General features: G+C 46.4%; 1 protein-coding gene across 8 annotated transcripts in view; it reads right to left on the bottom strand.

Moving 5' to 3' along the window:
- The window catches only part of LDB3 (LIM domain binding 3), a 112,729-nt gene that overhangs the window by 27,730 nt on the left and 59,510 nt on the right, over positions 1-25,489 (bottom strand). For 3 of the 8 annotated variants that reach the window (XM_072628556.1, XM_072628558.1, XM_072628557.1), the window contains 4 exons: positions 23,085-23,254; positions 21,547-21,583; positions 7,067-7,102; positions 5,137-5,307 (listed from right to left, as the gene is read on the bottom strand). In XM_072628556.1, coding sequence (XP_072484657.1) covers positions 5,137-5,307; positions 7,067-7,102; positions 21,547-21,583; positions 23,085-23,254 — 414 coding nt within the window. Of the gene's footprint in view, positions 1-5,136; positions 5,308-7,066; positions 7,103-16,550; positions 17,534-21,546; positions 21,584-23,084; positions 23,255-25,489 lie in introns of those variants that run through there. The other 5 variants (XM_072628562.1, XM_072628563.1, XM_072628560.1 and 2 more) reach the window with 3 other exon arrangements.

Raw genomic sequence — 25,489 nt, 5'->3', positions numbered from 1 at the left:
TGTCTAGCTAGTCCAGTTGAATTTGGAGAAGCCCAGCACTAGGAAATGAGTTAGGTGATAGCTTGCTTTTTGTGACACAATAACACATGAAATGGTCTATGAAGAAGGCCTAGGACCTCCACAGAGCAGAGATGAAAATCTGGAAGAATCATCTAGCCCACCTTCCTCACTTTGTAAATGGAGAAACTGAGTCACAGAGAAGTTCCCTAGCCCAGGGTCACCAGGTCATAAATGGCACAGCCAAGGTTTGCCCTGATTCTCCAGCTCCATGCACCAGGCTTTGTGTCAGTGGGGGAGCAATTCTCTGGATGAACACCCAAGGGTATCAAAGTGTGGGAGCATGCGGGGGGGGAGCCAGGGACAGAGAGGAGAGCAGCAAAGGCACAGGGGTAGAGTGTGGGCCTGGCCCGAGGGATAGGGTGATCCCTAAGGAGAAGACAGGTGGAAAGCAGGGTTAGAGATGTCTCCCCCACTACCTGCCCTCCTGGGGGAGGCTCTGAGCTTCTCTTGTCTGAGCTCTGGGGCCTGAGGCTCACCACTGGTCTCCACAGGAGATGCCTTCCTTCCTCCTGACCTCCTCAGGAAGATTTTCAAAAGAAGGCTAGGAAACAGTGGCAGGAGATCCCTCCATTTATCCTTGCTCCCCTTCACACATACACACACACACACACACACACACACACACACACTCACATACTCACAGCTGGCATGAGGCCTGTGTCCCAAGATCTCATTCCCCCTTGATGCCCATCTGCTCCTGGGGAGGCCTGGCACACGTGGCCAGTTAATCCTCCAAGGTCTGTGGCAGGGCAGCAGGGTCAGCGGGAACTTTGCCCAGCTCTCCCCAGCTGGAGGGGTCCTTTGTGGCTGTCACAAGGACTACATTCATGAGTTTGGGGTTTCCTTCCTCATGCTCAATAGCTTCATTCTTCTTCTTGGAAAAAAAAAAAGCTTGCATGTCTAGGGAGAGGAGGGCAAAGATGCCCGACCAGAAAGCTAAGTCCTCTTCTCTGTGGGAAGGATTTAAAAAGAGCTCCTTACAAATCTGGGAAGTTCCTCCCTCCCTACTGTACTCTACTCCTTCCGCCATCATTCTTCCCTGAAACGCCCTTTCCCACTGACTCCAGGCATGGGACAGAGGGTTCACAGAGAGAGGGTCTCCTTCTGGGCACCAATGATTGGTTAGGCTGAGCTCTGGGCCTTAGGTAGCCTAGGACAGGGGAAAAAGCTGGGGAACCTGGTTCAAATTCCACCTCTGACACTTAGGACATGGGTGACCTTGAACAGGTTCCCCTCACCTCTGGCTTTAGCTCCCTCTGCTGTCCAATGTGGGAGGGGGAGGGCATACTCTCAGGGATCCCTTCCTGGGGGAGTCTGGGGCTCCAGAAATGATCCTTGCCTGAGGCCATGAGGGAAAAGCCTTTGGACCCTTGGATCCCTTAGGCATCTCTTCAGGAGCCCAGGGAGCACTGAGATACAAAAGACAACCATTCCCCCACATGACCTGGCCCCAGGAAGACCAGCCTGGCTAGGGCAAGAAGGGAGGTCAAAGAAAGATCTTTGTTTAGGCACCTGTGCCTGGGAAAGGGAAAAGGAGAAAGAAGGGGTCATCCATCTTTGACATGGAGGGGACCTCTGAGGCCATATAGCCTAATCTCCTCATTTTACAGATGAGGAAACTGAAGCCCATGGAGAGCAAGTAACTTTCCTGAGGTCACACAGCTAGTAAGCATCAGAGGCAGCACTTGAACCCAGGTCTCCTGACTCTAGAGCCTCTGCTCTCACCACTGCCCTACTCTGTCTCCTAGAGTACCACTGACTGACTGACCACTGCTGCCAATCTGATTTGGCAACTAATGACCTCCTTAGTGGCCAATCCAACTGAATTTAACTGAAGGCGTGTGTGGGCAATCTGGATTAAATGACTTGCCCAGGACCACACAACTTGTGTCTGAGGCTGAATTTGAATTTAGGTCCTCCTGACACCAGGGCTGGTGCTCTATCTGTCCACTGCACCACCTAGCCACCCCTAAGGGTATTTATATGCTTTTTAAACTAATAATTCTTGTCTGTGATCCTGGAACAGAGGTTCAGGCTGGACCAAGAAAGCTATTAGGTCTAACAACTTATGTCCTAGCTTCTTTCCAGAACTAAAATAACATCAAAACCCAAAAGATTTCATGATCTTTCCTCCTTAAATTCACTCCTCTGAATTCCTCTATTTTCCCCAGCATTCTTCTAGTCACTCTACAAACCTGGAGTCACCCTGAGTTCTTCCCTAGCCTTTACCTCCCATAATCAATCAATGAGCAAGCCTAGTTGATTAGTCCCCTGCCCTTGCCTCACTCTATGACCACCCCAGGCCAACTCCTCATCAGTTTTCCTAGAAACTTCTGTCAGAATTTGAAAGACACCTTGAGGTTCCTCCTTCTTCTAGGATAAAACACACATTTCTCTCTGGCCTTTGGAGTCCTTCACAATTGGACTCCAGGCTTTTTCTAGGCTGATGACGTTCTACTCCTCCTCACTGACCCTCCTGCCCTCCCTCTTCCCTTCACCATCTCCATGCTCAACATAGGATTGGAGTGTTCTCCCTCTTAATTTCTGGTACCTGGAACCCTGATCTCTTTCCCAGGCTCAGCTCAAACACTATCTCCTCTCGAGGCTTCTCTTGACTCTTCCAGATCTTAGTGACAACCCCGCACAAAATTAACTTGTTTTTATTTTGAATTTACTTATGTACTTATATTTTGTTCCCTTCTCCCACCCAGTGGAACTTAGACATTTTGGGGGGAAAGGACTGGTTTTTAAGAAAAAACTTAATTGAAAGATATGACTTTGCGTGCCCAGCCCTAGGCACAGAGTTTGGATATAGAAAGTGCTTACTAAATGCTTGTCACATTAGTGAGCTCTAAGGTCCCTCCCATCTCTGATTCTAGGATCGGGGAGAAAAGCAGCTGGGGTCCTGCAAAGATCACACATCTTAGAGTTGATACCTGGGTGTGAATCATGACTCTAATGCAATAGCTACATGATGCTGAACAAGCCACGTTCTTTTTTTCAGCCTCCCTTTCCTCATCTGTAACATGACAGCATTGGAGTGAACCTCTTCCAACTCTAAAAATCCTATGATCCTGTTAAGGAAATCTCAAAAAGTCAAATGGGTCTGAGTCTATGACATGGAAAAAAAAAAAAAGAATGAGTCAAACCTAGAAACAAAAAATTCCCACAAATGGTCTTGTCTCCAGCTTCCCAGGTGCACTTGTAGGCCCTGGGAACACCACTATGCCCCCAGCCCCTACAAGCTGAGTGCAAGAGAAACGTGAGGATAATGATCTGCTAAGGAATTAGGGACACAAATAACAGGAAATCCATAAAGAAAGGCTGAGACATCTATCTCCATGAGAAGACAGAGCAGGAGATGCTTTCTAAGTCAACAAGTCATGGCTAAACGCTTAGACTGTGGAGAAAAGGTTGGGGGAGCCCCAGGGAGGCAGAAGAAGGAACAGAGAGGATTTGGGGAAGGCCCCCAGACCCTGAGGCAAAAAAAGTGGCCCAAGATTCATTAATGTCTCATCTAGCTTCTTCCAGGAAGTCTTCCTAGCTCAAGGGAAGCGCACACTGGTCTATCCCTAGCCAGACATCTCACAGCAACAGCCGCAACAAACCAAACATTCTGATACTTCTTTAGAATTTACAAAAGACTTTTTCCTCTCATGCTCATGAAAGAGCTCACATAAACACCATTATTCTTACTAATTACCAACAGGAAAACAAGACTAAAGAGTGGCCTGAGGGCTAGCCTTGAAGTCAGGAATGCCTGGGTTCTGGTCACACCTCTGACATATCCCAGCAAGATATTCCACCTTGATGATCAGTATACACAACTCTCTAAGATAAGATAGCCTTATAAAATAGCCTCTGTAGAGACAGCTGGGTGGTGCAGTGGATAGAGTACCAGAGCAGGAATCAGGAGGACCTGAGTTCAAATCTCACCTCAGACACTTGACACGCACTAGTTGTGTGACCTTGGGCATGTCACTTAACCTCAACTGCCTCATCCTGGGTCATCTCCAGTCATCCTGATGAATATCTGGTCACTGGATTCAGATGACTCTGGAGGAGAAGTGAGGCTGGTGACCTGCACAGCCCTCCCTCACTTAAAACAAAGTCAAGTGCAAGTCATGTCATTATTTCTCTGATTGCATGATTTTCTTTGGCAACAAAGGATGAACACACACAGCTCTCTAAGGAAGGGATGTGTAAATCTTTTGTGAATCTAGGACATCTATCTTGGGCAGTCTGGTGAGGCCTAGAGATCCCTTCTCAGAATAATATTTTTAAATGCACAAAATAAAATTCATAAAATTACAAAGGAAAGAAATTATATTGAAATGTGATGTTGAAATATCAAAATATGACTTTTTATATTTGTTAAAATATTTTCAAACTGAAGAAATTCACAGATTTCCCTCCCCCCAGATTAAGAACTCCTATAAGACTAGAAAGTGCAGAGAAGATGCCAACCTACTCCTTCACCTGGGAGTTCCCAAATAATGAAGTCACAGGTTTAGTTCCTAACCCAGTCTCTATTATACAGATGAAAAGCCAGTTTCTCAGAGACGTTAGGTGACTTTCTTAGGGATACACAGCTAGTGAGTGTCTGTGTCTAAGACTCTCCTGACTCCAAAGTACAGCTCTCAGGCTCTCTGCACTGTCTTAGAGAGACTATGATGCTTTGTTAGCTAATTTTCCATTGGGGTGAGTCTTGTATCTCAGGATTGACCAGATTTTGGGTGACAGGGATAGTCTTGCACAAATCTGTCCACACTGTACTAGGTGCTAAGTCGGTATGGGATTGACTAAACTGAAGATTGCTTTCTGAGCCACTGTAATATCATGGATAGATCCCTGGATATGAAGTCTCCTTCAGCCCTTGTCCTCTGACCAACCATGACCATGGGTGATGAGCATCTGGAGGTACAGTACCATGTGGTGCTGCCCTCCTGCCAGGCTTGCTGGTTTTCTAGGGATGACTTTACCCTTTCTGCTCTTTCCGTTGGGGCATCTTCCCTGGTGAAATTCCATCCATGTGTGGGGCCTGAGACTTAGGAATCAGAGCCAAGGACCCATTACCTTTGGAAAGCAGGCGAGAGGCTGTCAGCAGAGATAGAGGTGGTGGAGGCAGCCGGGGGTGATGCTGGGCGGGTTGAGCTGGCAGCAGCAGCAGTAGCAGGTGGATGGGCAGAAGCTGGTGGCGGAGCAGAGGCATGGCTGGTAGAAACTGGAGCATGCTCGATGGGGGTACTAGTTAGGGTTGGGACCAAACAGAAGAAGTAAATTGAGACAAGGCCTCAGGAGTGAGGCCAACAATAGCCAATGAATTGGGTGACTGGGAAGGACAAAGGACATTGGTTTTTCAGTAGGAAAGAAACCACTGGTGGGGAGCAGAGGAAGCTAGGGGAATCCCCAAGAGTAATGGAATCTGTGAGGTTAGGGTGTACCCCTGTCCTTTTGTTCTGCTGGTAGGGTAGGAACGGCAGAACTCAGGTCCTTGGACACTCTTCCTACCTACCTGAGGACAGGCCTGGCCAGCTCATGGGTGGCCATCCCACTTTGGAAACCATAGAAATATGGACCTAGTTAGGGTACCCTTGAGAAACTATCTAACCCAGCACCTCTGAGCAGCAAAAATATTCCCAACAAAGAAAAGTCTGGCTTGTTCATCAAAGGTCCCCAATATCTCTCTCCTAAATAAGAAATATTTCCTAGGCTCTTGTTGAGAACTGTTTAGTAAGGAATTGTTTGGGGTAGAGGTGGAGGAACAGTGACACAGGGAGTCTGGACTTGGGTAAATCCCATCCTTGAGCTCCCCTGATACCTCAAAGACTTTCCGGCTCTCTTTCCTTCCTGCCCATCTCATGGGGATGATGGTGGGTATGGAGAGGAGGAGGAAGGTATGAGAGAGAAGCCTGGCAAATAGGAATGGGTAAGAGACTCCAGAAGAAAGACAGAAAGAAGGAAAAAGCATCCAGAAATGATGCCACAGGAGAAAGCAACATTATGATTTTTTAATTAAGGCCATTCATGAGAAGAGGTCCATGGGTATCCCTGTCACGCAAAAAGCGATCACAGGATGCTACAGAATATCCCAATGACCCCAGTGTCAATCCAGGAAAACACTCCGTGCAATTCTGCATTGTCAGAGTCTTTAGACAGCTTCCACTCACCTGCATCCCCATTCAGACCCTTCCCATTTTGCAAAGAATGAAATGAAGTCCCAGGAAGCCTCTCTGAATGGCCCAAGCAGACCGGAAGCTAGTAGATGGTGGAGGGTAAAAGTCCTATCTCTCCCTTACAGCTTCCAACCTCTAACAATGATCATCCACTGGTCTTTTCTTAAGCCTCTTCTGACCATGAAGACAGCTGTAATCTAGTGAAGGGATACACTGTATTTGGGTCAGGGGACTTGAGTTTGAATTCAGCTCTGCTACCTGTAGATCAGCCAGTACACATTTATAATCATTTAGCATGTGCTAGGTACTTTGTGGATACCATTTTTTTTCTTTGCACAACACTGCACTGAGCCCTGGGCAATTATTAACTGCTTTTGTGCCTCAGTTTCCTTGTCTTCAAAATGCAGATGATAATACTCTCACTGCCTGCTTTGGGAAGCTCATGTGAGGATCACATAAGATCACAGAACAGACATAAATGCATCAAGTGTTACTAAGTGTTGTTCTTTGAGGGGGAGGGAGACAAGCTCCACAGGTTCGTTTGAAAGAGTCCCCACTCAGAATCCCATTCCAATCCTAGACAGAAGTGGACCACCTCAGTCGTTAGAGTTCCAGAAGAGATTTGCCATTTCTCTCTGCCAAGATCAAACTGCCTGAATCTCTCGCAAAGCAAACCCTTTTGCTAAAGGCACAGTTTCCCAAATGACATGGATTTGTACCTCCAAATAGGCAGGTCAGTACTTGGAGAGCAGAGGAAAGGAGGGAAGGAAGAGGAGGGAGAGGGAGCCCTGGACTGAGGGATGGTGAACACAGAACACAGAAAACGTTACCTTCTTCCTGCTGACTCCTTCGAACTGTCCTTGACACTGTGAAAGGAGGGGAGAGAATATGAAGAAGCCAAGGGAAACACAGGGTTTGATGAGGAAGTAAAAAAAGGAACAGAAGAAATCAGGAGAGAAAGTAACAATCAGGCTGAGCGCCTGGCTGCCCAGGGCATTGCTGTCTTGGGATGAAGGTCTCATTTTGTGGTCAGGAGGTGTGGAAAACCATATTCTAAGGAGATGGGCAATAGATAGAACTTCCAGGGAAATCCCGCGAATGGCGTCAGGACTGTGGACAAAAGCATGCACTCAGGACTCCTCTGGGCAAAGCTTTTCCTAGAAGGACCCTTGCAGGCCCAGAAGGAACTGGGCTTTCTACTTTGATCCCAAAGCACCATCAAAAGTAAGCAATCACAACTGCTGCAACAAACTGTGGGGGATGGGGTGGCAGAGAGTTGGAGAAATTCCCCACCTGTTGCCTGAGGTTGAAGAGAAGGGTTCCATCTCCCCTGACCCCATAGTTCTGGCTGAGTTTTCTGACTGCTGCAAAGGGCGATCAGAAAGGCAGCCATATCCAGAACCCCAATATGGTAGCTGCTCTGGGGGAGAGGAGGGAAGGAGCCTCAAGCCAGCTGAGGGCTCCAGAGAAAGGTGGGCCAGTTCTTTTCTTACTGGCTGGCCAGAAGGAGGCATTGTTACTCCCTCCTCAAAAACTCCAAGTGGGGGAATATGATGGTACTGAGGAAGGCTACATGCCTCGTGATTGAGACTTAAGGACTAGATGCTGCACTAAGTACAGGCTAGATGTGGAGGGACAGAGCAATACCTTGTCGCCTGGTCACTTTGCCCTTTCTACGTCCTCCATTCTGTTTCACTTATGGAGACAACTAAGCTTAGAACTCCAAGCACATCTCTGCCTCCCTATTTGACAACAGGGATGACATCATGACTAGTTCAGTGTTTGACTATGAGCTCCTTTCTTTGGCCATGGTTATTCCTCCAAGTAAGTTGTGAACCCTGGAAAGGAACATGCTTACATTGATAGGCAAGTGCCTAGTCCTGAAGGTCCCATGCCTACTCCTTCCCCATCAGGCAACATGATAGGATAGAAGAGAGACCCCTAGACAGGCATCATGCCCCCCCACCAATGACCAACATTTTGTTGTGGCAGAATTGCTGATTGGGGCTTTTTGTTGGCAGTAATGGCTGTGATGACTATGTAGCTATGAGTAATGGTGATGATAGTGGTATGGTCAGCCGTGATGGGGATAGGGACTAGACTTGTGGTTTCACTGGGATAGGGAATTTCCAGGTGAGGAAACTCCCTCTACCAATGCAGGTTGACACCTTCTCTCTAACTTATAGTCTTAGCTAAGAGAGCATTGAAAGGTTGACTGACCCAAGGTTAAACTTGAACCTGGGTCTTCCTGATTTCAGACAACTCTCTGGTCACTATGACAAGTTGCCTTTTTGTCAGTGGTGATGATATAGTTAAATACTCATCAACCTGCTGATTGTGGTCTAATTGATAGTAGAATGTTGATGTTAGGGTCAGTGGTGATACAATTGTGGTTGGAGGAGAATGGGCAGGTCTTCCCTCTCACACTTAACTAGGACTTTTAAATGCTGTGTCCAGACTGGACACTTTTAAATAGGAATTACCAGAAGGAGAGTGAGAGCTGAATATGCTTTCCCCACCTGGAGACCAAGGGTCAGCCAAAGAGACGAGAAGGACAAATTATTCGATGCTGTGTGTTAAAGGGATAAGGAGTGAGGACAACAAAAATGACAGAACATACCTAGAACCATGATGATAAATTTAGAGCTGGAAGGGACCTCAGAGACCACTGAGTCCAACCCCCTCATTTTACAGATGAGGAAACTGAGGCCCAGACACATTAGGTGAGATATTAAGGGACTTGCCCAGAGTCACGCAGGAAGTAAGTTACAAGACTGGGATTTGAACCCAGGTCTCCTAACACCAAATTCAGAGCCCATTCCACTACACCATTCCATGCACGACCAGAGGAGCATCAAAGAAATAGAAAACACATATCATGAAAAACGCGAGGAGTCAGAAGCACTTTTTATTTTCAGGTGGCCAATATATGCTCACAATCTCAAATTGAGGCAGAATGGCAAGCAGAGGGACTGGGTGGGAAGTAGCAGGGGGCCAGATGAGTGCAAGAGGTATGACTGCATGGGTATCAAGTACCTGGATATTTATGAAGGTCAATGACTTCAGGGAAGGATTGAGGGAGGATTATGAGAGAGAGAGATAAAGACAGAGACAGAGAGGGAGGGAGAAAAGAAGAGTAGAGAGAAGCAAGGGAGAAAGAGGAGGGGAAGAGAGAGAAAAATAAAGACGGGGAAAAGAGACAAAGGGGGAGAGAGAAAGAGACAAAGGAGGAGAGAGAAAGAGAAGAGGAGAGAGAAAGGGAGAGAGAGAAGAGGGAGGCAAAAAAGAAGAGTACAGTAGAGAGAGAAAGGAGGGGAAGAGAGGAGAGAGGGAGAGAGAGAGAAAGAGAGACAGACAGACAGAGACAGACAGAGACAGAGAGAGACCAAGAGAGAGAGACAGAGAGAGAGATCTGGGAATCGGGATATGACAAGTGAGCCCTTAGAACCAGGAAAGATGAAAAGGAAAGGAGTAGGGGGAGAAGGGAATAAAGGGAGAGAAGAAATCTATCCAGACAGAATAAGATGAAGAGAGTGTGAAAAGCAGGTGAGAAGTTTCCAGACAAGGAGAGATATTGGAAGAGCCAAAGGAGATTAGAAAAAAGGAGCCATGGGGAGTGTCTGAGCCCAGTCAATGTTCAGGCCCTGACCTCTTGGGGCCACCCTGAGCCCTGACCAGAGAGACCTTCTTGTTCTGCTCTCACAGCACTGTTGTCCCTGAGGGACCACAGAGGTATACCTCTAGAGAGTCTATCCTTCCCAGCCCTGTCTGCACTAACATCAAAGTGTTATCCTTCTGGAGACCCTGCTAGGTCCCCACCACAGTGTGGGGCATGGTGGGCTCCTAGATCCAACATCTGGCTATGGAAACACAGGCTTTGGGAGTGGAGTGAAGCATTCTCATTTCCTTTCTCCTTTCCTTCCTTCAGTCCTCTCTCAGGAAGAATGAACAGCCAAAGCTTTACAGGAGATGGTGAGCTTGCCATGAGTCCTCTTTAAGAGTTGGCCTTCTTCTCCACTGTGCTCCATCCATCATACCCATCACTGGGCCTTCCAGCTAACTGACCCCAAGATCTGATCAAAGTTCTCAAGCCTACCCTTCACTACAACTTGAGCTGACTTAGAAAGGAACCTGGTGATAGCAACCCAATAGAGCAATAGCCTGGTGAAGATTGCAGGTCAAATTCAGGGCCTGGATTGAGCCACAGACCAGTCAGCCTCAGGCCTCCTTCCCCTTCAAATGCCTCAGGGCTTTATGAGCCTTCTGAATCCTCACTGAAACTTCCTACCAAAGCTCAATTCACTCCAGGACAACCAATGTCCCAAGAGTGTCTTAGAAAACTGCTCAGGTCTTGGAAATATTCACTTGGATTCAGGGGTGGTCCTTGGAGAAAATCAAAATTTAAAAAAAGGCAATTCGAAGCTAGTCAGCTTTGGCATGGATAGAGGTTAGAGAGCCATGTGCTACATACATATATACACATACACATACACACACACAGACACAAACAACACACGCACAGTCTTTGAGCAACTACTGATGGACACATGTGGGAGTGTTATAGGGAACAAGTCGCAGTTTCCTTGCCAAAGACAATGTAACTTAGAGTAATGCATAGAGTGTGTTGCTCTTGGAGTTAGGAAGAGCCAAGTTCAAATCCTATCTCAGACTTTTTCTAGTTGTATAAACTTGAGCAAGGTGAACTCTGACCATTGTTATCATCCTTTCAGTCCCAAATGGCAGGGCAACCCCTTGGGCAGAGGGTGAAGTAGAGAACCAAAGAAATCTGTGGTTTCCCTCAGCTAAGTGTGAGCCAAGGACAGGCTTGAAGTTTTTGAAAGGGCAGTGATGACATCAATAATTTTGTAGTGCTCTGGGGGGGTACAAAGTTGTGGGTTCAAATAAAAATGTTGGTGAAGAAGCAGAAATATGCTGTGAAGACCAGCATGATCTCTGCCAGGGAAGAATGTATGGAGACCCTTGGGCCCCTCATCGAGCCTGTGTCTAGGTCTCTTGGACTTTCTAACCTCTCTTGCTGAATATCTGGTTGGATACCATTTCCTTCTGTCAAGCATTAGCAGCTTAAACAGTAGAGAAGGCTCCCTTTCCTTGTCAAGAGGGAGCATAGAATCATAGGATTGTAAATTATGATTGGAAGAGACCTCAGAAAACATGGAGTTCAACTTCTCACTTGAGAAATGAGAAAAGCAAGGCACAGAGAGCCTTGAGTGACTTGCCCAAGGTTACACAGGAAATAACTGATATGGAATTTAAGCCCAGATCCTTTGACTTCAAAGCCTGTGTCTTTCTCATGGTACCATGCAAGTGAATCATAGAATATCAGAGATGGAAGAGACCCTAGATGTTATCTACTTATATGGGTCCAGCAAAGGGAAGTGACTTGCTCAAGCTAGTGGTAGAACAGGAACTAGAACCTAAGCTTCCTGGCTTCCATTTTGGAATCTTTCCACTGAAATACATGGTCATCACTAGAGGGAGTTTCCCTTCATAGCCTTCATGGCCAAGCATCAGGGCAACAACCCCTGGGCCTCATATTTTAGTGACCCCTCTGACCCATCCTGTTCTTGGATCACTCTCTCAGCAGTTGGAGACTGGGTTTAATAGGTCCTAGAAAGGAGAGAGATGGGGTAGGGGTGGAGGGGAGTCACAGGAGGCAAAGCAAGAGTGGCTACATTTAACTAACCCACTGCCTGATGGAGCCAAATGCCCTCACCTTCTCCTCCCCTGCACCCTTGTTATATAGTACTGCTGAGGGAAAGGCAGAGCCCCCAAGGAACTTCCCCCTGTCAGGTGGCACGGAGTATAGGCTTTGATGAGGGAATCTACTCTATTACATGGTTTTGTATGCATACACATACACATAATTCCATACACCATCACAGAATCACAGAAATTAGTAAGAAGAGACCTCGGACGTACCTAAATATAAGCCCAAGTTCATGCACGACTAGTTTCTCTCTCTCTCTCTGTCTCTCTCTGTCTCTCTCTGTCTCTCTCTCTCTCTCTCTCTCTCTCTCTCTCTCTCTCTCTCTCTCTCTCACACACACACACACACACACACACACACGCACACATAATAGTCATGTATTCATGCAAGTAGGTATACAAACTTGTTCGTTCCCTGAGGGTACTAGGCTCTTCCATTTTGCAGGGTTAGCTGAGCCCATTCATCCATGCTGGGCACCACCTTTCTTACCCTGAGATCTAGGTTACCTGCCAGCAAGCAACTAGTAAGAACCAGCTCTCTTTCTCCTAGCTGCAAGCCCCCCCAGGAACCTTGCCAGCCAACCATGCCAGACTAGGGTTACAGGGTGGGGAGAGAAGGCTCAGCACAGCTCTGAGAGGTTAGCAGGAAGCAGCAGGAGGAACCAGGAACTGCTCTAAGCATTGGGAGGAACTCATTGCCCCGGTCCATAAAAGTGAAACTTTAGGAGGGTAGCAGTTGAGAAAGCAAGCCCAGGCAGCCTGGAACCAGGGACCAATTCCCATCCCCATCTTCTTACATAAAGGATGTGTCCTCAGCTCCTACCAGAGCCTTAGCCCTAAGGAAGATTCAGTCTCCTACACAATGGCCATTTTTACTCCTGGCTGCATTCTTCTGAAATGTCTCAACCCTTGTCAACTCAACCCTTTTCTCATTCCCCTCCTGCCTGGTTCAACCTTAGAGTCCTTTACATTGGACTGCAGGTATAGACTGATTCCCTGAGTATCTAAGAAATAAAATAGGGCAAGACAGAAAAGTGACCTGTTGTTCACTTAGATGTATGCCCCATGTGACTTACCCACCATTGATATTCAGGCAAGGTAGCCCCAAAGTTCCCTGGTGGGGCAATTTAAGATCTGCTAACTAGCAGAGATGGACACCAACTCCTACACACTCTATGGGGGAGACAGAGAAAGAGAGCCGGACAAATCCCCAAGGGACCACTCAGTTATGGTTGACTTATTTGAAGAGCTCCTAGGACCCAGTTAAAGCTCTGCTTAGTCCCAGAGATGGCCCCTCAGAGAACCTCAGTATGAAAAATCCATAAAACCATCTACTCCAATCTCATACCTGAGCAAAATTCCCCTTAACAATATCCTTGGCCAGGGAGCATCCATTCTCTGCCTGAAGACTTCCAATGATAAGGAACTCACTACTGCTTAAGATTCTAAAGGTTTACACAGTTTCCTTTTGCCAGAATCCTCCAAAAACCCATCCCTGAGTCAACAACCATTGCAGGAGGAAGGGCGCTTGATAGTGACTTACTAACTTGATGAAATTGTCACCTTTTCAGCAAAATTGGTCCTTCCATCAAGCTCTATCAGATCTGATTTAAGATGAAACTTGGGATGAGGGTTCCTGTCTTATATCTTTAAGCCCCAAGTTCTACTTGGCACCACATCTCCCTCTATTGGCCCTGCCCAAACCCATCTCCCTCTAGCTATCTACAGCCAAGAGAACCCTGTGCTACTGAACTTCCCTTATTGCCACAGGGCAAAACAAGGCCACTGCTTTCCCTGGGCCCCTCTCAGGACTGACCTCAGACCAGAGTCCCTTCTAGGAATCCACAGTATGAAAACCAGGGTCAGAGTTCACTATGGAACCACATTAGCTCCACAGAAGTTTTGTTATTTAAGGTGGGAAATGCAGATGGACAATTTTTCTTTGGAGAAATTTGGAGAAGGTTCAGGTGTTCCTACCAGTAGGAACACTGTCCCCATCCCACAAGATCCCATCTGGGATCCATCTTTTGTCCTACCCCAAGGACCCATCTCAGGTCCTAGCAGTAAAGAATACTTTTCACCCCCAAGAGCTCCATCTGGGCTTCTACCAGGAGGAAGACTCTCTCCATCCCTTGCTCATGGCAATCCTATAGTGTAGTAAGACTTTTTCCTGTCCCTATCTGGTGTTCCCATCATCAAGTAAAAACAACTCTTTCTCTGGGAAAGGGTGACAAGTCTGGGTCTCCAAGGATCTGAGATCTGGTCAAGGTTTGAGGAGTGGGGGAGGGAGGAGAGGGATGGCTGGGGCCCCTGTGAGCACCCGCCCCAATCCCTCCAGCCCCAACGGCTCCACACACACAAGCATTAACATCTCGCTGCATCTGCTACATGCTGTCAGTACTGGGGAGGTGGGGGGATGGTTTGTCAGAGGGGGAACAGAAATGGATGGCTTGTCAGCAGAGGGGCAAACCAGGGGGAGGAGAAATGTTAGGGGTTCACACCATGGCAAAGAAAGGGAGTGTTGCCCTGTGCCATAGCCAGACAAGTCGATTTACCTGGAAGGGAGGCCTGGCTGCTGGGCTTGGCTTTTCCGACTGCTGCTGCCTGGGTTGCATCTTCATTAAATGCTTAATTAAGACTGGGGTGAGGGGAGATCCAGGGCTGGGATTTTGTGTAGAGGGAGGGGAGGATAGCCCTGTGACTGTAGCCTGATCTCATTATCCTTCAAAGCTTTGATAACGTCCTGCCTCATATACACAGTCTTTTCTTACTATTTCATTACAGATTGATGAATCCTTCTCCTCTATACTTGAGTCTGAACTTCATAGTCTAGCCCTGTATTACAGTCTGCTTTTTTGGTTGGTTAATATTGTTGATGTGTGTCTATCTTGTCTTTTGAGAGAGACTATGGGCTCCTTGAGCACAGAGACCATGTCTTTCCCTTCTCTTGACTGCAATACATAGCAAATAAACCAGGAGCTCACTGGACAATCTGTAGCTAATGGACAGAGGGATCTCGGTGGGGTAGTCATTGGATGGGGTGGGGTGCCCACTCTGCTCCTCCTTTGTACTAACCTATCTTTTTGCTACCACCAACCCCTCCTTCCTTCCACAGCCTATACTTAGTCATGCACATATCATTTCTGCATCTGTAGGACAGGGACTCTTTTCTTTTTTGTTTACATTCTTAGCACCTATATCAGTCAGCAAATATGTATTAGCACAGTGCCTGGCACATAAAAAGAGCTTAATAAATACTCATTTAATTGAATTAAATTGTTGAATTTGACTGATCTATGCACCCTGAATCCTTGCACCAGTTCACCTTCTTTCCCTGACATACCACTTTCCTTTTCTTTAACCTGTCTATTGCTTCTTCCCAGGGTTGGGCTTTAGGAGGTGGGCTGGAGGGTGTGAGAGATAGAGAAGAAGGAGAAAGAAGGGACCAGAGAATGGGACCTACAATTCACTTGCCTAGTCTCTGCCTGAGGTACAAGATAGACTAGCCCAGTGCCAAGGAAATGTCAGTGGAGTTGGCAAGACTGGTAAGGCCAAGGTTGGATGGGCCAACAAGGAGGTGTCAGAGGTAGAGGAGAAGAGAAGGAAGCCACAGCTACTCCAATAACCATGACCTTCCTTATTCACTAGAAATCACATCCCTGGGTGAAGGTTGCCCAACTAGGAGGAGTGGGGATAGAATTTAGCTCCTGCTCTCTATATAGCCTAAGTATTTCTCAGGTTGGCTGAACTGGCTGGTCATTTCACTAAGCCTACAAATCCATCCGCCAAACTTTGTTTACCACTTATCACCCAACTGGCCTAGAAGAGTCCCTCTATCTATCACTCAAAGCATCAGTCTCTCTGGATGCACAAGGTGGGGCTAGGGCAGTACCAAGGTCAGCAATCTCTGGATCACAAAAACCCCCTGGTCTCAGGGTACTAGAGATGCTCTGGCAAGCCAGGAGATATCATTGCTTCCCCATTACAAATGAAGGGAACTTCCCCCATTTTCTCCACATCTTTTCTGTTGACTCTCATGGCCCCTGGACACTTGATATGACATCATTGCTCTACAAACCGTGGTGGGAAGGGCTTCATGAGAGGTGGGGAGGGAGGGTAGCATCTGACTGCACTGTCTCCTACATGGCCCCTTTCTGTTCAGAAGTCATTGAAGACTGCCAAGGCTCAGGACCTTAGCTACACTTGCTGGGCTTCCCCAGAGGTATATCCCCAATAAGAACATGTCCAGTGGGGAAAGAGTCTTTTCTATTGGCTCTTTTCTATGGTGACCTTAGCCCCTAGACACATCTCTAAATGTTGACTGGCTAATGACTGGATCTCTCTAGAGTAACACTAGAGAATAGTGTCAAAGTGCAGAGATGGGAAATTCTCTTTCTCCTGGGCACTAATGCTGCTTGTGGCTGCTACCAAACCCAAAGCGAGCCTATGAGTCCACTGAATTGGACTGGACTGATTTGAGCAAGTTAAAGCCTGCTGTGCATGGATGGGCCCAACCAGAACTTTCTCCCTCTTCCAAGCCTCAATATTTTGTCCCTTGTAGAACACAGGCACAGCATGACCGGGGCATTGTTTGATTTATTTAAAATTCTTTTTATTTCAGAAGAAGCATGCTGCTATATACAGAAAGGGGGGAAAAATTGTGGAGCTGGCCAAGCAAGCATGTAACAAAGAAAGGAGCACATTCGTTGGAGGCTTAAAATGCCCATGTCTGAGACTTAACCACACATATGTTTGAAACTTACAACGTGCCATAGGAAACCCCAGGACTCTTGCTCTCTGACTGAGCTAACCTCTTGATTATTCAACTTTCACTAAAGAAAGCGTCATCTCATCCCCACCTTCTCTGCTTCCCTGAGCATTTGGGTTCCAGTGTTAGCTCCTTGGGCTCACTGGGGGTTGGCAAGGTGTTCGGAAGCTAGACCAAGCCAAAGCCCTGGTTCTGAGGGAAACACTTGACATGCACAGCTGCTAAGCCCATTGGGCTCAGCTGAATCTGGGGAAGCTGGCCTTTCTCACAAGCCAATTTTCTAGGAAACCTGAGCATAAACTGTATTTCATTCATTTTTGTTTCCCTTCTGGTGCATTAAAATGGCCAATCTAAGTTTCCCACTCATCTGAAGGCTAAGGCTACATTTAAGTGAAGATAAAATAAACATCAACTCTGTGTCCAAGCAGAAGTATTTTCAAGGGGGCAGGAAAAGGAAAGGAAAGTTGATTATATTGAAGAGGACATAAGATAGGCAGTATACCCGCAGGGAGGAGGACTCTAAAATTTTGCTCCTTAATAACAACATATGTCTCCAATACTGACTGCTGAGTATAGCAGTTGTCATTAGCATCCCAGAGGGTCTCCTTGAAAGCTACCCATGTCTTTTTATTGGGGTAAGGGAGGGGTGGGAAGGGTGATTCCAAGTAGTAGGGGGGGTTTTTTGTTGTTCATTTGTTTATGTTTTTAACTTTTCACATTAAGTATTTGGGCTGAGAGGCCATGATGCCAGTTGCGTAATTTGGCAAAACGTGGGCTGTTACGTTCCGTTTCAAACCTTTCCCTGTGGCATAGAGAAAGAGAGAGAAAGAAAGAGGGAGAGGGTGAGAAGAAAGAGAGAGAGAAAGATGGAGAGAAAGAGAGAAAGGGAGAGAGAGAGAGGAGGGAGAAAGAGAGGGGTTAGGGAACACATATGTCCACCACTCCCCTGCCATACAACTAGGGTGAGGGCAATTTATTTTAGATTGGTTTCAAAAGTCACATGGATTCCCAGTTTTGAGGTCCTAAAAGGCCCTGGATTTCTTATATCTAGGCAAGGAGAGACTGCTGTGTAACCAGGAGCCAATGAGGTGGCTAATACATCGGGATAAAGGCTGGGCAAGTAATATCTTAGGGCCACACACCTCCCTCTCCCCGCTCCCTCCAGGAGGATGCCTGGAACATCAGATCCTGCCTTGAAGACCTTTAAAAGTCATTCACTGAGGTCTCCTCTGCACTGGGACTCCTGTGGTCATCTCAAGTCATGGTAAGCCTGAATCCCATGATTGACTCTAGGAACTTGGCAATGGGGAATGGGGGTGAGGGAGAATAGGAGTGAGTAGAAAATGGGAGGAAGAGCAAGACACATGTCATCCAAGCTCATTTACCTCACTATGTTTGGAGGGGTCTGGGAAGCTTGTGCTCATCCAGAGTCTTATCCTAGTCTAGTTTCTCAAGTGCTCTAGGGGACAACTTGGATAAGGCAAAGTTTCTGAGTTTTTGGTCTTGCCCTGACAGGGGTGGACAATCTCCAGGTTCTCAGGGTCACCAAAAAAGTGGGCCTGGCAATGAGTCTAAGGATACTACTTCTCTTCCCTGGTTAAATAGTTAGGAAAAAAGATCTCCCTGCCCTGGGAAATGTCTGGTTTAGGAAGACTCCTTAAAGTCCCTGAAGCTGAGCTCTGCTGCTGTTGGAGAACATTTGTCCTGACCCTTTGAGAGAAATATAACATCGCTAGGCAGCCACTGTTCCACCACCACCTACGGTGCCCAGCACAGCCCAGGCCAGCTAGCCAGGTCTGCTGCCCCCTCCAGATCTCACTCAGCACCAAGGAAGGCACATGCTAAAGGTTAGGAAAGAATTAAGTAGGGCTCAACTCATAGGACCAGAAGTTTAAGATTTGTGAGAATAAATAGAAAGAGAGAAAGGGGGAGAGAGAAAAGGAGGGAGAAAGGAGAAAAACAGCAGGATGACCCATCTGGAATTTTGGATGTGCTAGGGATCGTGAAGAGCATTTCTACCAGCCTCCTTATTTTACAAATGAGAAAACCAAGGTCCAGGGAAGGGAAATGACTTGCCCCATGCCACATAGCTAGCTAGTGTGGCACCAAGACTCAAACCCCATTCTCCTTAGGCCAACACTCTTTCCCCTATAACTCTCTGGCTTTGCAACAGAAAAAGACAGGAGTAAGGATGGAAGTAGAATGAAATTTCCTTTTAAGGCTTTTACATGACTGCCTTAAGGAGCACCATCAGCAGGGTCATCCCTTAGTCCCTCTCCAATTGGCAGCAGGAATATTCACAGGTGCAGGAAAGAGGATCAGACCACAATCTAGGTTACTTTTTTAAATGTATCACTGGGGATAAAGGACCTATTACAGTATGCCCCAGCAAAAAGAGGTGTTTCTTCTTGGGGTACCACAGAATTTAGTGCTATAAGGCACCTTAAAGCTCACCTAGTTAGGATAATTTAGTGCTTTGAGGTGCCTTTAAGAGCAGCCTAATTTTGGAAGTGAGACCCAAAGATGTTAAGTTACTCATCCAAGGTCCACTGGTGCTAAGGTCAGAGGAGAATAGATCTATAACAGGAAATGACCTCAGAGGCCTTATAATCCAACTCCTTCATTTTACAGTTGAGGAAACTGAGGCCCAGGGAGCACTTGAACCAAAATAGCAGAGCCAAGATTCAGACCAGTTCTCCAGACTCAGATAGAACATTCTTTCCATCACTCGTATTGGTGTCATATAACGAATGGAGCAGGGAAACTTCAGAGAGCCCTACGCTAGTGATATAGCTTGACCAGGATGTCTCCTTCCTCCATAACCAGTCAACAAGGAATGTTTGGAGGATGAAAATGACTTTTCAGAGTTCAAGGAGAGATCAGGTCTTTCCCATGTTCTAGAAGGACATACAGAATAAAGGGGTTAGAGAAGAGCAGAGATGTCACACACAACAGGCTGCAAGGGGTCCACAACACTTCTGGGCGTGGCCCAAACCAGATTAAAATGGAGTTCCTTATTCTAATGTGTTGATACATTAATAAAAAAAAGAAATATGTAAACATGATAAATCAGCATTGGACCTGCAGGGATCCTTATACGTGGTTTAGTAACCTCCATTTCTCTTTAGGTTTGATATCACTGGCCTAGAGGACAGTCTGGTGTCCCCAGTTGGCTGACCAGCCAGGTCCCAGGTGCTAATGGAGAACTTGGCTCTCTTTCTACTCATGGGGGACATGAGTTGTCTCTCAGATATAGGCACCACAATTCCTGGGATTCTTTGATGGCTTTTGTATGGCTTTTGACTCTTTGTTTGGCTCAGTGGGTACAGGAAGGGTTTGGCAGTGTTCAGAGAAAGAACCTTTCCCAGCAGCAAAGGTTCTATCCTAAAGTAAAGAGAGCCTCAGGATTGTGAAAATCCAGGTTCAAGAGAAATCAACGAAGTAAGTCAGCTTTTCAAAACCCAGCATAGGAGAACATGAGATCCTAGATTCTGGACTGGGAAGGACCTCAGTAGACAGCTAATCCTATGCTCCCATTTTACAAAAGACAAAACTAAAGACCCAAGAGGAGAAATGATTTGCCAAAACCATCACACCTTTGGTCAGGCAAGTCATATTATCTTTGTGGGCCTCAGTTTCCCTAACTTGTAAAATGAAGCAGTTAGAGTAGATGCCTTTCCAAAGTCCCTCCTAGCTCTAAATCTTTGAATCTTAAGTCTCTCTTTTGGATCTTCAAAGAAGAACCAATTTCTGTTAGAAGTAGAGGAGGTGTGTGGGGGTGTAAGAATTCTCCTGACTTCCATGCTGATGTTCATCATCAGAGCTGGGCCCAGGTACCCCTGGGGACAACAAGATGACTTGGGGCAGTGACTAAAACATTCTCTTTTCTGAGCTGTTCAAGTGTGGGGCTAGTTATGAATGCCTGGCTCCCAATAACACAGCAGGCAACCTGGGCTTGGGAAGATATCCTTCTACAGACTATGCCCAGAGTCTTGAAGATTGCCCTGTTTAGGCAGCTTGCTACACACAGGGTTCCCTCTTAGGAGAGACCTGACAGCCTTAATATCCACCAGTGGGAGCTGAATAGCTCTCAGAGACCTTGAGGGAAAAGTAGAATTATAATGTCAGACCTAGGCACCGCTTTTGCTGAAATCAACTGGGTTTAGGATTGTCTACTCTCATTTTTGCTACTAAGAATATTGTTAAAGCTCTGTTGGGTATGGTCACCATAGTAGAGAAAGGTGATGGAATAGCCATAGGATCTGAGAGACTCTGTGTGTGTGTATGTGTGTGTGTGTGTTGATAGAGGGGGAGATGGGAGAGATAGAAAGTATGGCTACCTAAACCTTCAAGGTCTCACCTATCCATTGATAGGAAATAGACATATTCTTGTCTCCATCTTCCTATACAAGCCTGTGACCTTAGGTAGGCCATTCTGATGTATAAAAAAGATTTTCTGAAGCAGGTTTCTTTCCCTAAACCATAGCTTACTCCTTGAGTATCCCATGACTGACCAAGGGGCTTTCCTCTAGTTTCCATCAGTCCTGTTGGGTGGGACTCCCCTCTTCCCAGAACAGGTTTGAGGACACCTCTTTCAGGATCACTAGATCAACTGTCACTTGCCAACATCAGAATTGGTGTGGGAGGTTAGGAATGAGGGGGTGAGGGAAAGAGCACTTCAGGTTTTTAGTCTGGAGGTAAATAAGTTAGCAAGGTCTCTTCCGAGTGAGCTGATTTTAAAGGAGCTGCCATGGTTGAGCATTAGGATGTGAGTTCAGGAATGAGAAGGTCACAGAGCCTGCTTCAGGTGCCTACCTTGATCTCCTCAGGGCCTCTTCATCAGGGTCTTGCACTATGAGAGGGGAAATCACTGTTAGAAGGGTATCCACTGGGAACAAAATTGGCATAAATTTGGGAATTTAAGAATCCTAATCTTTGAACCCAGATGAGTCCTACATAGCCTGCCTTGCACTCTTTCTGACTTGCATGGACTCCACTAGGTCCACAGGATGCTGGGGAACTAGGTTAAAGTGACTTCGTAGCTTTTTAAATCACTTCTAACCAGTCAACCACAGGCGAGCATGGTCCCAGCCAGTATGATACAGTGGACTCACAAGGCCTAGCTGGTCATCCCTGCTTTCTTGCTGTCTAGCTGTGTGACTCTGTGCCAGGAAATCTCCCAATCTAGGACTCAGTTTCCTCCAATAATAATAGCTAGCATTTACATAGCTCTTTAAACTTTGTCATGTGCTTTATAGTTATTATTTCATTTGATCCTTACAATAACCTGTAAGGTAGGTACCATTATTATCCTGATTTTGTAGATGAGGAAACAGGCTAAGTCACTTGCTTGGGATCACATACTTACTAAATGTTAGGAGTAGGATTTGAACTCAGGTTTTCCTGACTCCAAGTCCAGCACTCTATCCATTGTGCCTATACAAAATGAGGGAGCTGGATCAGGTGACCTCTACGGTCCCTTCTAGCTCTACCACTGGTAGACAGGGAAGGGAATAAACATTTCTTAAATGCCAATTATACACTTGGCACTGTGCTGGGGGCTTTATAAATAGGATCGCATTTGGTCTAGGAGGATCTACCAAATATTATCTCATTTTATTCTAGAATATTCTATGACAGTAATCCCTCATTACATGGTGTCAAAAACCCAGTGTGCCAGTTGGGGAGAAAGATGACTAAAGCTTGCTAGGCCCCAGTGGGGGAGTGAGGGCTAGGTCCCACACCTATCTAGGAGGTAGCAACAGTCTGCACTGGTGTCAGCCCAGTTGGTCATGGACTTGGACATCATCATCATGACCAAGGGAAGAAATAACAAGCAAGTTTGATTTGGCTGTGGCAAATGAAGGGAATCTAAATCCATGACTAAGTAGGGATTTTCCTTAGAAGCCTCTGGGCCTGGAAACAAATCCTTTCTCACTTTGTCACACTGGTGAGGCTGGGTGAAGAGCCCAGAAAGCTGCTGACTTTCTTCATCTACCCTCTCTAATTACCCTCTAGGAGCAGAGAACAAGCCAGAGGCAATGTGGCCTGGGCCAGTCAGTATTTGCAAGATGCATTCTGAGCAGGGAGAATTGCTGGCTAGCAGCTCAACATGATAACAATACCTTTGGGTACCAAACTCCAAGTACCCATCCCATTTTTGTGTAGGTCATGGACCTCAAATACAAGTTTCTAGGTTCAAATATCACCTTTGCTTCTTATAACCTGTGTGATTCTCAGCAAATGAGTAAACCTCTCTGGACGTTGGTAATCTTTTCTGCCAAATGAAGGACCTGGCCTAGCTGACCTCTCAGACCCCTTCTAGTTCTCCATTTCCCATGGGAGCTACTTACTGAATTCCGTGCCAGTCATCTGCGCCAGGATTCGGAAGGAGCGTGATTGCAGGTTGGAGGAGCGGCGGGTCCACTCATCCATTTCATCTTCAGGCTTGTTCTGGTTTTTAATCACAGCCTGATACACGGGGGAAGCACTGTCTACTGCAAGATCTTTAACGGGGATGTTACTGCAATGTAGAAAGAGGGCATTGGCAAAGGGCTCTGGCTTCAGGGGTGGGAGGGAGCAGCTGGAGCTGTGTCCAACACGTGACCCTAGCTCACCCCCTTCCCTTTTTCCTTAAGAAAAGGAAGAAAGAATTCCAACCCCCCAGATGCAACCAAGGGAAAAATAGATTATTTTGTGAAAGAGTTTTACAAAGTGATTTTCATGTAGGGAGAAGACAGCACTGTGGAGGGCTCTGTCTGGGTCATTGGTGCTCAGTCCTGCTCAGCCGTTAGAATTTTTCCTCCCATTCGCCCATTGTGGGAGCTCAGTCCATGCAAGACCCAATACCATGTGGTTATTGGGAACTGATCAGACTAGTCCAGAAAGCTAAAGAATCACAGGATGCAGTGGAGAAAAGGGGCATCCTGGGGTGTTGCTCAGTTCAGTGCTGAGAACAAGGCCATTGGGAGAAGAAGGAAGTTGGACCTCCCTCCCTCTGAAATTCCCTTGGAGGCGTCGATGCTGAGTCTCACTATATCAGAACAAGCGACGCTGTGGAATACCCAGTCAGTCAACTAAGATCATATTCTCCCTTCCCCCTTTACCCAGTAGAATTAAACATTGATCAAAGGAGGTGATCGCCCATCAGTGGCAAGGAGACCTCACCTCCCTTTCAAGGGTGAGGCATATATTTAAAGCCTTGCCTAAAAAGGTTTGATGGGTGACTTAAGTGACCCTGCCTGATGCTAGTGACCCTGAACTCCAAGGTCAAGGCTACAAAAATATAGGGTATGGTTAGAGCAAGAATCATGTTGATAAACTGAGTTCTCCTCTTTCTAATTGCTAGGAGCTCAGGAATCTACCCTTTGGGAGAAGTTTCTAATCTAGAATCTAGAGCTGAGAAAGCAACACAGTGAAAACACTAGCTCCCTAACTATAAAATGAGGGGGTTAGAGGAAATGGTTTCTGAGGTTCCTTTCTTCTCTTGATCTATGAGTCTATGATTGTCAATGTACCCTAACCTGTCTCTCTTGGACAGTGGTACTCCATGGCTCATTGGAGGGATGGGATCATGGAGAGGCTTGGTTTCACATCCTTTGGGTTAAGTTAGGTCTGACCAGTCTATTGACTTTTGGGGCTGAGGGTGTTTTGGAAATTCACCAAGTGTCATGAGTTGGGTAGGTCTAGAAGCTTAGAAGCAGCTCCAACACTGATGGATTGCCTTTGCTCAGTCAACTGCTGATATAGCCAATCTGTATTCAAGTCAAAGAATCTAGATTTGACTTCTTATTATCCCTAGGTGTCTATGACTAACTGAGCAGTTAGTCCTATTTAGTTGAATGTGGAAGAAATATGGCACCAATGGCCATTGAGAGGACTAGGCCAGAGAATGAATATCCACCACATTGGAAAAAGAGTAGAGTCCTTTCAATCTATAGCACTGTCAGTTTCTACTTAAACAAAGAGCTAGTCCCAGACCCTGGTATGGACAGCACACATCTGGAAGTCTCTCAGACTCCTAGTGTGTCCTAAGTACGAGCAGATTTCTTCACTCTGACAGAGGAGCAAGAAGTAGCCAGACTTTACAGGGCACCTTCCAGTTTCCCATGAGACTTGGCCTTTGAGATGGGTCTCCAGGGGCTGGGCCTGTATGTACTGAAGAGCAGTAGCTCCAATGTCCAGCTGAGGAAAGGAAAGCTCCAAACTGGGATATCTGCCTTGCTCTGGATTTTCTGCTGGGTTTCCTGTTGGCATCCAAATGTACCTCATGTGCCTGCTAGCCCTGAGTGTGGCCGGCGCATAATGATGGTTGTTACATTTGGGGCCCAATGGAAGCCAAACAAAGAGGAAGGAAAAGCAAATTTTGTCTTACATGAGGGAAGATCTTGGGACCCTGATTCACCCTAGTCTACATTCATGGCAGATAATCCAAATAGAACTCAAATACCACACAGCAGGGCAGGTGTGGGACTGTTCCTATCAGAACTAGGAAATCTTGTGTCTAGACTCATAGTCAGAGAGTTGTGTCTTTCAGTGAGTAGAATGGTATATCCTGGCCCTCACCAATCTGGTCTCTTAGTTTCTTCTCATCTTTCATGGTTTCATTTTTACCCATTAGGTTTTTACAGTCAAACTTTTTGCTTAAAGTTTAAATAAACAGAACACTGAGAACATGAAAAATGAATCCTCCACCTATTCAAAGACTCAGAAGACCCCTGAAGGTTCAAAACTGTTTTCATTGGGATCAAAGGCTTTA

Source organism: Notamacropus eugenii, chromosome 1 (genome assembly GCF_028372415.1).
Source record: "Notamacropus eugenii isolate mMacEug1 chromosome 1, mMacEug1.pri_v2, whole genome shotgun sequence".
NCBI classification, from domain to species: domain Eukaryota; kingdom Metazoa; phylum Chordata; class Mammalia; order Diprotodontia; family Macropodidae; genus Notamacropus; species Notamacropus eugenii.
Note: the sequence above shows the minus strand (reverse complement) of the source record. Positions and strands in the feature narration are given on the sequence as shown.